This window comes from Phascolarctos cinereus, unplaced genomic scaffold (genome assembly GCF_003287225.1).
Source record: "Phascolarctos cinereus isolate Bilbo 61053 unplaced genomic scaffold, phaCin_HiC Scaffold_726;HRSCAF=1367, whole genome shotgun sequence".
Taxonomy (NCBI): Eukaryota; Metazoa; Chordata; class Mammalia; order Diprotodontia; family Phascolarctidae; genus Phascolarctos; species Phascolarctos cinereus.
In genome coordinates, this window is record NW_027556098.1 from 113,508,864 (window position 1) to 113,524,112 (window position 15,249).

Sequence of the window (15,249 nt, forward strand, 5' to 3'; positions counted from 1 at the left end):
GCCCAATTCATTAATCTCCTCTTTTTCTATTTTATTTATGTAAGCATTTAGAGATATAAAACTTCCCCTAAGAACTGCTTTCGCTGCATCCCATAAGTTTTGGTATGTTGTCTCATTATTGTCATTCTCTTGAATGAAATTATTGATTGTTTCTATGATTTGTTGTTTGACCCAATCATTTTTTAGGATTAGATTATTTAGTTTCCAATTATTTTTTAGTCTATCTTTCCATGGCCCTTTATTACATATAATTTTTATTGCATCATGATCTGAAAAGGATGCATTTAATATTTCTGCCTTTCTGCATTGGATTGTGAGGTTTTTATGCCCTAGTACATGGTCAATTTTTGTGTATGTGCCATGTACTGCGAGAAAAAAGTATATTCCTTTCTATCCCCATTCAGTTTTCTCCAGAGGTCTATCATACCTAACTTTTCTAATGTTCTATTCACCTCCTTAACTTCTTTCTTGTTTATTTTGTGGTTAGATTTATCTAGTTCAGAGAGGGGGAGGTTCAGGACCCCACTAGTATAGTTTTGCTGTCTATTTCTTCCTGTAACTCCCTGAACTTCTCCTCTAAGAATTTGGATGCTATACCATTTGGTGCATATATGTTTAGTAATGATATTACTTCATTGTCTATGGTGCCTTTTAGCAGGATGTAGTTTCCTTCCTTATCTCTTTTGATTAGATCTATTTTTGCTTTTGCTTTGTCTGAGATCAGGATTGCTACCCCTGCTTTTTTTACTTCAGCTGAGCATAATATATTCTGCTCCAGCCTTTTACCTTTACCCTGTATGTGTCACTCTTTTTCAAATGTGTTTCCTGTAAACAACATATTGTAGGATTATGGTTTTTAATCCATTCTGCAATCTGTTCCATTTTATGGGAGAGTTCATCCCATTCACATTCACAGTTATGATTACTATCTGTGTCTTTTTCTCCATCCTTTTCCCTTTTATGCTTTTCTTTCTCCTTTTTCCTTTCCCCCTTCACTAGTGTTTTGCTTTTGACCACTGCCTCCTTCAGTCCCTCCTCCCTTTTATTATCCCTTTCCATTTTCTTCCCTTTACCTTACTGCTTCTTCCCTCCCTTCTTCCCCTCCCTTTTCTTTCCCCTTTTCCCTCCTACTGCCTATAGGGCAAGTTAGATTTCTATACCTAACTTTATGTTATTCCCTTCTTGAGCCAAATCTGATGAGAGTAAGGTTCAAACAATGCTCCCCCTCCCTTCTTTCCCTCTGCTGTAATAGGATTTTGTGTCTTTTCCTGTAATGTAATTTGCCCTTGTCTGCCTCCTCCTTTCTCAGATCAGATTAATCTACTTACTTGGATCCATTTAACCCACTTGATTAGATTTTTTTTATCATTACATCAAAGTCAACTAATATCCACCCTCTTTATGTATACTCCTTTAACATGGTGTAATAACAATACAGTTCTCAAGGTTGCAAGTGTCATCTTCCCTTGTAGGGATTAAACAGCCCTTATTAACATATTGTATCTTTCTGTCCCATTTACCTTTTTGTCTCTTCTTGAGTCTGTACTTGAAGATCAAATTTTTTGTTGAGCTCTGGTCTTTTTATCAGGAAAGTTTGGAAGTCCCTATTTCATTGAATATCCTCTCCTCCCTTGAAAAAATGCTCATTTTTGCTGGGTATTGATCCTTGGCTGCATTCCAAGCTCCTTTGCCTTACGGAATATCATGTTCCATGCCCTGGTCTTTTAATGTAGAAGCTGCAAGGTCCTGTGTAATCCTGACTGTGGTTCCATGATATTTAAATTGTTTCTTTCTGGCTGCTTGCAGCACCTTCTCTTTCATCTGGTAATTTTGGAATTTTGCTATTATATTCCTTGGCTTTGTCAATTTGGGATCTCTTTCAGGTGGTGATCAGTGGATTCTTTCTATGGTTATTTTCCTTCTGGTTCTAGGACTTCAGGGCAGTTTTCCTTTATGATTTCCTGAAAGATACTGTCCAGGCTCTTTTTTTCATCATGATTTTCAGGTAGTCCAATAATTTTTAAATTGTCTCTCCTGATCGATTTTCCAGGTCGTTGTTTTACCATGAGGTATTTTATTTTCATCTATTTTTTCATTTTTTTTGTTTCTGTTTGACTGATTCTTGCTCTCTCATAGAGACATTAGTTTCTGTTTGTCCAATTCTATTTTTAACAGATTGTTTTCTTCTGTTAGTTTTTGTACTTCCTTCTTCAATTGGCCAATTGTTTTTTTAGGGACTTGTTTTCTTCAGTGTATTTTTTTCCAATTGGCCAATTGTATTTTTGAAGGACTCTTCTACCTCTCTCATTTGACTTTAAAATCCTTCTTGAGCTCTTCTAAGAAGGCTTTTTGGGCTTCAGACCAGTTCATATTCCCTTTTGTTGTTGCAGATGTGGGTTTGTTGACAATGTTGTCCTCTTCAGAATTTCTGTCTTGATCTTCACTCTTCTCATAATATGAATCTATGGTACGTTTCTTTTTACTCATGGTGTTTGCTTATTCCCTGGCCTTTAAAGAGATTGAGCTCTCCTGCTGGGGAGCAGAGGGCACTGACCTAAGCTTCTTGTGTTGGGAGCCTAGGTCTTGGTCACTAGCTTTGTGTGCTGGGGCCTCTTATGTTGGCAATAGGAGGCTGTAGGTTTCTGGCCGCTTACCTGGTGTTAGATTGGAATCAGCAAGACTGGAACTCTAGTTTGCCTCCGTTTCCTTTCCTTTCACTTTCTTCAGCTCCTTTCAGATGGATGTTGCAGGGGGTTTATCCATCTGGGGCCCTTTTTAGTGCTGCTTCCCTTAATTTTGCGAGGCACTGGGAGATTCCTTTGCAGTAGAGTGCCGAGGCACCTGATGGTTTTCTGAGCTGGTTTCCACTGGTTCTCCCTGCCCTCATTGAGGCACTCAGAGGTCCAGGTGTTGGTGTGTGCCTGTTCCATCACCTGGGTTTCAATATCTCCTCCTGGTGTGCTAAAGTGGGGCTTTCTGCTAGCTTGCTCGGACCCCTCTCATTCTATACTGTTCCCCTTCCCCCAGGGCAAGAGGCAGGCCTTTCCCATTAATCCCTCAAGTGGCCTGGGCTACTAGACTGCTGTACCCCGTCTTTCTTCTGATTCAGCTGTTCCAGGATTTTTCCTGGGTGAAATTTTCTGGGCTTTCAAAGGTTGATAGGGGAGAGTGAGAGTGACTACCTTTTTACTCCTCCATCTTGGCTCCTGGAAGTGGAAAGCTATCTCTCTTTTTACATTATATGATAGTATACTTAGAGTACCTGAGAAAATCACCCGAAAACTAGTTGAAACAATTAACAACATTAGCACAGTTGCAGAATATAAAATAAAACCACATAAATCATCAGTGTTTCCATATATTACCAACAAAACCCAGCAGGAAAAGATAGAGAAATTCCATTTAAAATAACTGCATATAATATAAAATTCTTTAGAGTCTACCTGCTAAGATACCCCATAGGAACTATATGAACACTAAAACCTTTTCACACAAAAACAGATCTAAACAATGGGAAGGCAGCTAGGTGGAGCAGTGGATAGAGTACCAGGCCTAGAGTCAGGAAGACTTATCTTTGTGAGTTCAAATCTGGCTTCAGAGACTTAATAACTATGTGACCCTGGACAAGTCACTTAATCCTGTTTGCCTTGGTTTCTTTTTCTGTCAAATGAGCTGGAGAAGGAAATGGCAAACCCCTCCATTGTCTTTGCCAAGAAAACTTCAAATGAGATCACAAAGAGTTGGACATCACTGAAACAACTGAACAGCAACAAACAATTACAGAAATATTAATTGACCATGGGTAGGTTGAACCAATATAATGATAATATTACCAAAATCAGTTTACTTATTCAGTGCTACACCAATAAAGCTACCAAATAATTATTTTATAGAACTAGAAAAAATAGTTACAGAACTCAATCTGGGGGAAAAAAAGTCAAGAATATCAAGAGAATCAAATTTTTTTTTTAAGTGAAGTAAGGGGGCCTAGCAGTACCAGAATTCAAACTATGTTACAAAGCAGTAACCATCAAAACAATGTAGTAGTGGATAAGAGATAAGAGTGGTTAATCAATGAGATAGATTAAGTACACAATATATAGAGAAGTAAATGACCACAGTAATCTAACACTTGATAAATCAAAAGAACCAAGGTTTTAGGAGAAGAACTCACTATTTGACAAAAACTGTTGGGAAAACTGAGAAGCAGGCTGGCAGAAACTAGGCAGAGACCAAATGGATACATGATTTAGGAGTAAAGGATAATATCATAAGCAAATTAAGGATTTTTAGAAAACAATTCATATTATATCAGTGGATAAGGGACCACAGGAAATTAAATAGGTATTTTGATTGTATTAAATTAAGAAGGGGTTTTTTGTCTTTTTTTAAATATATATATATATATATATATTTATTTATTTTTAGTTTTCAGCATTTCATTTCCACAAGATTTTGAGTTCCAGATTTTCTCCCCTAATCTACCTTCCCTTCTATCTCCCCCTCCCCTTCTCTTATCTCCTTCCCCTTCTATTTTCCTGTAGAGTAGGATAGATTTCTATACCTCATTGCCTGTATATCTTATTTCCCAGTTACATGTGAAGACAAGTTTTTACATTTGATTTTAAAACTTGGGTTCGAAATTTTCTCCCTTCTTCCCTCCCCACCCACCCTCATTGAGAAGGCAAGCAGCTTGATAGAGGTTTTACATGTGTAGTCATGAAAAACACTTCCATGGTAGTCATGTTGTAGAAAACTAACTATAGTTCCCTTCATCCTAATCCAACCCCCATTGATTCTGTTTGCTCTTTTGACCCTGTCTCTCCTCGGAAATATTTTCTTCTGATTACCCCCTCCCCCAATCTGCCCTCCCCTTTATCATCCCCAAGCTCTCTTATCCCCTTCCCCCCTATTTTCCTGTAGGGTAAGATAGATTTCCTTACCTGATTGAGTGTGTGTGGTATTCCATCCTTAAGTCAAATCCAATGAGAGTAAGATTCACTCATTCCTTCGTACCTTCCCCCACTTCCCCTCCACTGTAAAAGTCTTTTCTTGTCTGTTTTCTGTGAGATAATTTACCCCATTCTACCTCTCCCTTTCTCCTTTTCCCAGTGTAATCCCCTCTCACACGTTAATTTTATTCTCCAGATATCACCCCTTCATCTTCAACTCGCCCTGTGCCCTCTATCTATCTATCTGTTTATATATACATATTTTTTTTTCCCTCCAGCTACCCTAATACTGACAGAGATCTCATGAGTTACAAATACCATCTTTCCATGTAGGAATGTAAACAGTTCAACCTTCATAAATCCCTTATGATTTCTCTTCCCTGTTTACCTCTTCGTACTTCTCTTGAGTCTTGTATTTGAAAGTCAAATTTTCTATTCAGCTCTGGTCTTTTCATCAAGAATGCTTGAAAGTCCTCTATTTCACTGAATGTCCATCTTTTCCCCTGAAGGATTATACGCAATTTTGCTGGGTAGGTGATTGTTGGCTATAATCCTATCTGCTTTGACCTCCAGAATATTATATTCCAAGCCCTCCAAACCCTTAATGTAGAAGCTGCTAAGTCTTGTGTTATCCTGATTGTGTTTCCACAATATTTGAATTGTTTCTTTCTGGCTACTTGTAATTTTTTCTCCTTGACCTGGGATCATTGGAATTTGGCTACAATATTCCTAGGAGTTCTCCTTTGGGGCTCTCTTTCAGGAGGTGGATTCTTTCAATTTCTATTTTACCCTCTGGTTACTAGAATATTAGGGCAGTTTTCCTTGATAATTTCTTGAAAGGTGATGTCTAGGCTCTTTTTTTGGTCATGGCTTTCAGATAGTCCAGTAGTTTTAAAATTATCTCTCCTGGATCTATCTTCCAGATCAGTTGTTTTTCAATGAGATCTTTCACGTTGTTTTCTATTTTTTTATTCTTTTGGTTTTGTTTTACAGTGTCTTGATTTGTCATAAAGTCACTAGCTTGCAGTTCAATTTTTGCTCCATTCTAATTTTTAAGGAGGTATTTTCTTCAGTGAGCTTTTGGACTTTTCCATTTGGCCAGTTCTGCTCTTTAAGACATTCTTCTCCTCTTTGGCTTTTTGTACCTCATTTGCATTTGGTTTAAGCTTTTTTTTAATGGGTTATTTTCTTCAGTATTTTTTTTTGGATCTCTGTTAGCAAGCTGTTGACTTGTTTTTCATGATTTTCTTGTCTCCCTCTCATTTCTCTTCGCAGTTTTTCCTCTACTTCTCAAAATACTTTTTGAGCTCTTCCGTGGCCTGAGACTGATTCATATTTTTCTTGGAGGCTTTGGATGTAGGAGCTTTGACTATGTTGTCTTCTGCTGGTCATATGTTTTGATCTTCTTTGTCACTAAAGAAAGATTCTATGGTCTGACTTTTTTATTTTTGCGCAGTTTGCTCATGTTCCCAGCCAATTACTTGAGTTATAAACGCTTTGTTAAGGTAGGGGTCTGCTTCCAGTGTGGAGAATGTACTGTTCTAAGCTTTGGGTGTTTTGTGCAGCTGTTTTCAGGGATGCTTCTAGGGACTTGGAAATTTTCTGTTCTTCCAAGGTGGTAAGATCTAGGGTGAGGTGTTTACTCCTTTCCTGGCCTGTGCTCTAGTGTATGAGTGACCACAAGCACTCTTTTCTGCCTTAGAACTGTGAGGAGGATTCTCACTCCTCCACAATCACAAGCTCTGCCATGCTAGTGTTTCTTCTTGCCCCAGGACCACCACCCAGAACTGTGACCCAGATCCAAGCAGGGGCAAGGCAAGAGAATCCTGCCTCAGCACCAGCAAAGAGATCCCTACAGTCCCTCTCTGATCAGCCACTCAGTTACCCCTCTGTCTGTAGGCCAAGAGCTCTGGAAGCAGCCGCTGCCCCAGGGCTACACTGAGACTGGAGCTGGAACCAAGCTTCTCTCTTACTGCAGTCACAGACCTTTCCTACTGACCTTCTAAAATGTCTTTGGCATTTGTGGGTTGAGAGGTCTGGAAACCATGTGATTCAGTCCCCTGAGGCCTGTTCCAGGTTCACTGAGGCCTGGTTTTTGCCTGCACACCCATGCTGAACTGTGTTCCTCTCCCAGCCCAGATACACCTTTCCAATCAACCATTCAGGTTGTCTTGGGCTGGAAATTTGTTTCATTCTTTTTGTGGGTTCTTCTGCTCTAGAATTTGTTTAGAGCCATTTTTTACAGGTATTTGGAGGGGGAGAGTTCAAGCAAGTCACTGCTTTCACTCCACCATTTTGGCTCTGCCCCTTCAAAATTAAAAAGGTTTTGCACAAACAAAACCAATGCAGCCAAAATTAGAAGGAAAGCAGGAAACTAAACTCAGAGAAAATTTTACGGCAAGTTTCTCTAGTAAAGGTCTCACTTCCCAAATATATAGGGAACTGAGCCACATTTACAGTAAGAGCCATTCCCCATTTGACCAAAGGTCAAAGGATATGAACAGGCAGTTTTCAGAAAAAAAAAAGCTATCAATAGTCATATGAAAAACTGCTCTAAATCACTAATGATTAGAGAAATGCAAATTTAAAGCATTGTGAAATACTTCCTTGAATCTGGCAGATTGTATAACATGACAGAAAAGAAAAATGACATGCTGGAGGGGATGCGGATAAATTAGGACATTAATGCCTCCCTTAATCCAGTTTAAAGTACTGTCTGTTAGAAAAAGGTAGGGGAGGGGGACAGAAGTCTTACTCTAAATGTATTTGTTTCCCATTCCACTTTCTCCTTCTTTACTTCCTCTATATGTAAGTGGATTTGGGGGGCATGGGACACTTGTTTAAATCATGGTTCTCTATTATTTACTATATATGTGATCTTTGGCAAGTCCCATAACTTGTCTGGGCCTCAGTTTTCTCATCTGTAAAAAGAAAGGGCTGACCTTGGTGATCTCTAAGCCTATATCCATCTCTAAATCCCAGGACCAGATGGTCTTTGTACATATTATCACCTCTCCTTGGAATGCCTTCCTTACTCTTCTCTTCAGCAATCTGTCCTTCATTTGGTGTGAAATATGAAAAAAATTACACCTTTTGGAGAAATACTGAGTGCTAAACAATTGGAAGAGACCAATGTGGCTGCACAAGGAACTGATCACCCAATTTAGATTTTTTAAAAGACATGTGCAGAAGATGAAAGTCCAGGCAGATAACTGAGGCTAAATACAGTTTAGTGAGTGGCATAGTCCTGTGACATGCCAGGAAGGCTAAAAGCTCAGGATGAGTTTATAATAAATGCAAAGAATAACAAAAGGAAATTTTAAAAAATTGTTGAGATCAAGACGACTTCCTAAGAAAGTATTATGTGATAATTACAGAAGACAAAAATACTCAACTTTTATTTTCTTCTTGTTTTATCTGTCAATGGGAATGAACTTTGGACTGAGGATAAAAAATAATTAGCAGAGAATTGAAATCCCAAATAAGTGAGGGGATGGTAAGAGAACAAATTAGGTACCCTTCAAAGGGTTCAAGTCACCAGGCTCAAGCAAAATGACATTCCAAGCTACGAAGACAATAGCAATGATTACTGACATTTTATAGAGGTAAGGTTGCAGAGCATTTTATATACATCTTTATTATTTGATCTTCACAACAGTATTATGAGTTAGATGCTATAAGTATCATAATCTCCATTTGACAGATAAGAAACTGAGGTGTAGAGAAATAAAAGCAGCTTTGTTAACGGTCACCAAGTAGTAAGTGTTGGAAGCAATTTTGAAGTTAAATTTCCCCAACTTGAAATCCATCATTTTATCCATTATGGCACATCTGGTGAATGTAATTGCTTCTCAGCTTTTCATGGTAGTCTCTGAAAAGGTATCCAGACAGGGAGACATGTCACAGAATTTGAGATGGGCAAATCTCAAGTTTGCAAAAAGGGAAAGAACTTAGATTTTCTTTTTTTTTTTTAATATAAATTTATTTATTTTTAGTTTTCGACATTCACTTCCACAAATTTTTGAATTCCAAATTTTAACCCCATCTCACCCCTCACCCCACCCCAAGATGGCAGGCATTCTGAATATCCCTTCCCCTAGTCTGTACTCTCTTCTATCTCTCCTCCCTTCTCTTATCCCCTTCCCTTTCTGTTTTCCTGTAGAGCAGGATAGATTTCTGTACCCCATTTCCTGTATTTCTTATTTCCTAGTAGCATGTGAAAACATTTTTTATTAAACATATGTTTCTAAAACTTTAGGTTTCAAATCTTCTCCCTTCCTCCCTCCCCACCCACCCTCATTGAAAAGGCAAGCAACTCAATATAGGTTATACGTGTGCAGTTATGCAAAACATGTCCATAGTAGACATGTTGTAAAAAACTAACTCTATTTCCCTTAATCCTATCCTGCCCTCCCATTTATTCTGTTCTTTCTTTTGACCCTGTCCCTCCTCAGAAGTATTTACTTCTGATTACCCCCTTTCCCAATCTGCCTTCCTCTCTATCATCCCCCCTGCTTTCTTGTCCCCTTCTCCCCGTATTTTCCTGTAGGGTAAGACAGATTTCCAGACCCAATTGAATATGTATGTTATTCCCTCCTTAAGCCAGATCCTATGAGAATGATTCACTCATTCCCTCTCACCTTCCCCCATTTCCCCTCCACTGTAAGAGACTTTTCTTTTCTGGTTGTTTGTTTGTGTGTGTATGTGTGTGAGATAATTTACCCCATTCTACCTCTCCCTTTCTTCTTCTCTGAGTATAATCTTCTCTCATCCCTTAATTTGATTCTCCAGATATGACCCCTTAATCTTCAACTCACCCTGTGCCCTCTATCTATCTATCTATATATACATACATATAATTTTTTTCCTCCAACTACCCTAATACTGACAAAGGTCTCATGAGTTACAAATATCATCTTTCCATGCAGGAATGTAACAGTTCAATCTTAATAAGTCTCTTATGATTTCTCTTTCCTGTTTACCTCTTCATGTTCCACTTGAGTCCTGTATTTGAAAGTCAAATTTTCTATTCAGCTCTGGTCTTTTCATCAAGAATGCTTGAAAGTCCTCTATTTCACTGAATGACCATTTTTTCCCAGAAGGATTATACTCAGTTTTGCTAGGTAGGTGATTCTTGGTTGTAATCCTATCTCCTTTGCCCTCTAGAATATTATATTCCATGCCCTGCGGTCCTTTAATGTAGAAGCTGCTAAATCTTGTGTTATCCTGATTGTGTTTCCACAGTACTTGAATTGTTTCCTTCTGGCAGCTTGTAGTATTTTCACCTTGACCTGGGAACTCTGGAATTTGGCTATAATATTCCTAGGAGTTTTCGTTTGGGGATCTCTTTCAGGAGGAGATCTGTGGATTCTTTCAACTTCTATTTTGCCCTCTGGTTCTAATATATCAGGGCAGTTTTCCTTGATAATTTCTTGAAAGATGATGTCTAGGCTCTTTTTTGATCATGGCTTTCAGATAGTCCAATAATTTTTAAATTCTCTCTTCTGGATCTATTTTCCAGGTCAGTTGTTTTTCCAGTGAGATATTTCACATTGTTTTCTAATTTTCCATTCTTTTGGATTTGTTCTACTGTGTCGTGATTTCTCGTAAAGTCACTATCTTCCAATTGCTCTATTCTAATTTTTAAGGAAGTATTTTCTTCAGTAATCTTTTGGGCTTCCTTTTCCATTTGGCCAATTTTTCTTTTTAGGGCATTTTCCTCCTCATTGGCTTTTTGGACCTCTTTTGCCATTTGGGTTAGGTTTTTTTTAAGGTGTTATTTTCTTCAATTTTTTTTGGGTCTCCTTTAGCAAGCTGTTGACTTGTTTTTCATGATTTTCTTGCATCACTCTCATTTCTCTTCCCAGTTTTTCCTCTACTTCCCTTACTTGCTTCTCAAAATCCCTTTTGAGCTCTTCCAAGGCCTGGGACTGATTCATATTTTTCTTGGAGGCTTTGGATGTAGGAGCTTTGACTTTGTTGTCTTCTTCTGGTTGTATATTTTGATCTTCTTTTTTACCAAAGTAAGATAATATAGCCTGACTCTTTTTACGCTGCTTGCTCATGATCCTGGCCAATTACTTGAGTTTTAAACTCTTTGTTAAGGTACGAATCTGCTTCCAATGTGGAGAATGTACTGTCCCAAGCTTCGGGGGGTTTGTACAGCTGTTTTCAGAGTTACTTGTAGGGCCCTGTAAATTTTCCCTTCTTCCAAGGTGGTATGATAAGGGGCAAGGTGTTTACTCCTTTCCTGGCCTGCGATTACAAGTATTCCTTTCTGTCCTGTAACTGTGAGGAGGGGCTCCTCTCCACAATCACTACAAGTTCCACCAAGCCAGCACTCCTCCTCACTCCAGCACCGCTGCCCAGAACTCTGACCCAGATCCAAACACGGGCAAAGCAAGAGATTCCTGTCTCAGCACTGGCAAAGAGATCCCTGCAATCCCTCTCTGATCAGCCACTGGATTCCCCCTCAGTCTGTGGGCTGGAAGCTCGGGAAGCAGCTGCTCCCCTCCAGGGCCACACTCTTGGGGAATGGAGCTGAAACCCTGCCTTCCGTTCTCAGCCCCGACAGAAACAGACTTTTCCCACTGACCTTCTAAATTGTCTTTGGCATTGGTGGATTGAGGAGTCTGGAAACCTCTACAGCTGCCAGAGATTCAGTCCTCTGAGGCCTGCTCCAGGTTTGCTGCAGCCTGCGCACCCAAGCTGCGCTACGCTCAGCTCCCAGCCCGGCGCAATACACCTTTCTGATCAATCATCCAGGTTGTCTTGGGCTGGAAACTTGTTTCACTCTGTCTTTTTGTGGGTTTTGCTGCTTCAGAATTTGTTTAGAGCCATTTTTTATGAATATTTGGAGGGGTTTGGGGGAGAGCTCAAGGAAGTCACTGCTTTCACTCTGCCATCTTGGCTCTGCGCAGAACTTAGGTTTTCTAAAGTGTAAGCTTATAAGCCTGATCTCTCCTACTGGCAAAAATCATTACTGAGGAGAGAATTTAAGAACAATTGACAAGGAAAGCAGTGATCACTATGAGCCAGCATAGGTTAATCATGAATAGGTAATGCTGTTCCTTGTATCCTTTCTTTACAGTGTTGCTAAACTAGTAGATTAGGAAGATGCCTTGGATATAATACATTTGGATTTTAGTAAAACTTTTTATAGCTTTATGATAATCATGAGATAGTTGTGACCTAAATGTTAGTGCAATTAGAGGGATGTCCTCAAAAATGAATGATTAGAAGAACATACATTCTTTGAAGGCAGAGAATGTCTCACTGTTGGATTTTATGCCCAGAGTCACAGATTATAACACAAAATGAGAAAATGATTTCTAACAAAAAGCTGTCCAAAGCAAGAATTAGTTATCTTGGGGAATAGTGAGTTCTCCAGCACTGTAGGTGTTCAGGGGATGTCTCAGTGACTAGGTGGTGTGGTTGTACCATAGGAATCTATGCTAAGATACAAGTTTAACTAAATTTCTTCATGTTAACAAGGTAGTATGAGTAGTTGTGTTCCCATTTTAGAGATAAGGAAATTGAAACTAAGAGACCTTCAGTGATTTATCCATGGTCACAGAGCTAGTGGCCAAGTCAGAACTCGTAGGACCATAGGACCATCGATTTAGAGCTAGAAGGGAACTCAGAAGCCATCTAGTTTAAGTAACCCCTTCATTTTATGTATGATTAGACTAAAGCCCAGGAAAATTGAATTACTTACCTTACATCTCACACAGTTGGTATACGTCAGAGGTGGAATTTGAACTCTGATTCTCAAATTGCAGAGATAATGTTCTCTTGCTATATGACGCTGTCATATTTAAAGCCAGGTCTTGGGACTGAGTCAGAAATCCTGTCCTTTTTTCTGTTAAACAGTGGAAGGGAGGGCAGCATGGTTTTCCTTTGTCACTGTCTTCATCATTAGTCATTGGCAGCCTGATGTCTGTGGGACACACTTCCATACCATAGCCATTTGCTCTCCTCTGCTGCTTCCTGAGTGCCCAGGAGCCTGTAGAATAAAACACTTGGAGCCTTTCCTAGTTACTCATAAGATTCTCTTTCTTTCTATGTATTTATTACCTGGTAAAAGTTACTCTTCTTTCATTGTGGGAAGGCCAAAGTGTCCTATCGGCAAGAATACCCACTGAATCTTTTACAGCTTAAAAAAAAAATCAGACGATATCACACCTTTCATTTTCATTGCAGTCACCATTTTCATTGCTATGATAATTTAATTCAGTGGGTAAATGCCACTAAAATAACAATCTGAACACTACCAAAGAAGTGCCAGTGTTTTTCAGATTATATTTAATGACTTACTCTTGATGTAGAACCAGGACTAAATAGTTGGATAACCTGGGAAATTCCAAGAAGGAATTCATCTCTTAAAACTTAAGGCCAATATAGAACACAAAGGGAGATTAGAAGGGAAGAATGAAAACTATTCATATGTCTGTCACTTGGTGGGCTATCAAAAAACATTGATTGATTGATTTCAATGATCAGTCTTGGTCCTGAAGAAGAAAGGATGACAAACATATCCCTCTTCCTTATGGAGAGGTAGAGGAGCGTGGAGGGCAGTTAGGTGGTGTAGTGGATAGAGTGCTGGGCCTTGAGTCTGGAAGACTTCTCTTCCCAAGTTCAAATCTGGCCTGAGACACTTAGTAGTTCTGTGACCCTGGGCAAGTCACTTAACCTTTTTTGCCTCAGTTTCCTCATCTGTCAAATGAGCTGGAGAAGGAAATGGCAAACCACTCCATTATCTTTGCCAAGAAAACCCTAAATTGGGTCATGAAGAGTCAGATGCGACTGAAAACAACTGAACGACTACAACAACGATGACTTTGGATGTGGAATGTGTTAGACTCTATGGCCAGTTATTCTGTCAGTTGGTTTGGCTTAGGTTCCAGTGGCAAGCAGGGTTAGGGGAGTAGATGAAGGAGACATGATAATTGTGTAAAAACAAAAGAAAAGTGTTGGTAGGGATGAGGGAGTGCTTCAGACTTGTGATTCATAAGTGTAAGGATGTTCTTAATGAGAAAACTTCCTTTACCAATTCAGATTTGCAGCTTTATAGCTGTAAAAGTTTGCTTGGGACACTGACTGACTAAGTGACTTTGCTCAGTTTCATGTGACCAGAATGTGTCAGAGGCAGAATTTGAACCTAGATCTTCGTATCTCTTAGGCTGGCTTTTTCTCCACTGTGCCATGATGCTGTTCAACAATACTTAAAAAGGAAAAAGAAAAAAGAAGTGTGAAGAATGAAAGAAAGAGCTAAAGAAATTATTTGCCACACTTTTGATACCAAAATTTGGGAGCAGTAGAATTGACTGTGCTTTAATGTATTCTGTGCTTTTTTTGTAGGTCGGGTGGGAAAACACATCCAAGAAATGGAGGAAAAATCAGCACTGATTATCCAGAAACATTGGAGGGGATACAGAGAGAGGAAAAATTTCCATCAACAAAAGCAGTCTCTAAAGGAGTATAAAGCAGCAGTCTTCCTTCAAAGAGCTGTGAGTTATTAAATTGGGCCTTATGTTTAAACATGCAGAGATGATACTAATGGCATAATTTCTACACTAGTGCATTTCTTAAAAATTTTAGTTTTTGTTGTGAATTTAATAAACATGAACATTTCAATATACAAAGAACAGAAAAGAGGATTATATATGAAACTGTGAGCTTCTACAATACATAATAAAGTTAATGCAATAGTAGCAAAACTGCCCTACTTGTCTTTCTATTTCTGAACTTCCTCCTTCTTTACTGTGTATTTTTTAAAATGTTCTTTTGGGAGGGGATCACTATCACTGTCTACATGTACAACTCATGTACAACTGCCCCTTGCTAAAGCTCTCCCTTAGAACAAATATACACATAGTCAAACAAAAGAAGTCTACATACTGGATACCTCATTCTTTACCCACCATACATCCCTCTCTGCCAAGAGATATGAAGTCATGATAAGTCATCAGCATTCTTAAGTTATTTAAAGGGATTTTCCTTCGTGTTATTGTAGTCTTTATATAAATTGTTCTCCTGGTTCGATTCAGTTCACTCTGTATCCAAGCCTTCTTTAATGTCTCTGAATCCATCTCTTTCAACACTTCTTACAACACAATAATATTTAATTACATCCTCCTTAATCTTACTTTGTCTTCCCCCACCACATGTGTATTCCTCTTCTTCTCTCTTTCTCTTCTTTCCTTAAGATTAAGACAGCAGAACAATTCCCAGTTCTTGTGTCATTAGACTTCCTCTTTGATCCCTGTTGATGATAAGATTTGGAGGGGACATATGT

General features: G+C 38.9%; 1 protein-coding gene across 5 annotated transcripts in view; it reads left to right on the forward strand.

Annotated features, from left to right (window-relative positions):
• The window catches only part of IQCB1 (IQ motif containing B1), a 69,357-nt gene that overhangs the window by 43,699 nt on the left and 10,409 nt on the right, over nucleotides 1-15,249 (forward strand). For all 5 annotated transcript variants that reach the window (XM_020985902.2, XM_020985904.2, XM_020985905.2 and 2 more), the window contains one exon: nucleotides 14,313-14,461. In XM_020985902.2, coding sequence (XP_020841561.1) covers nucleotides 14,313-14,461 — 149 coding nt within the window. The remainder of the gene's footprint in view (nucleotides 1-14,312; nucleotides 14,462-15,249) is intronic.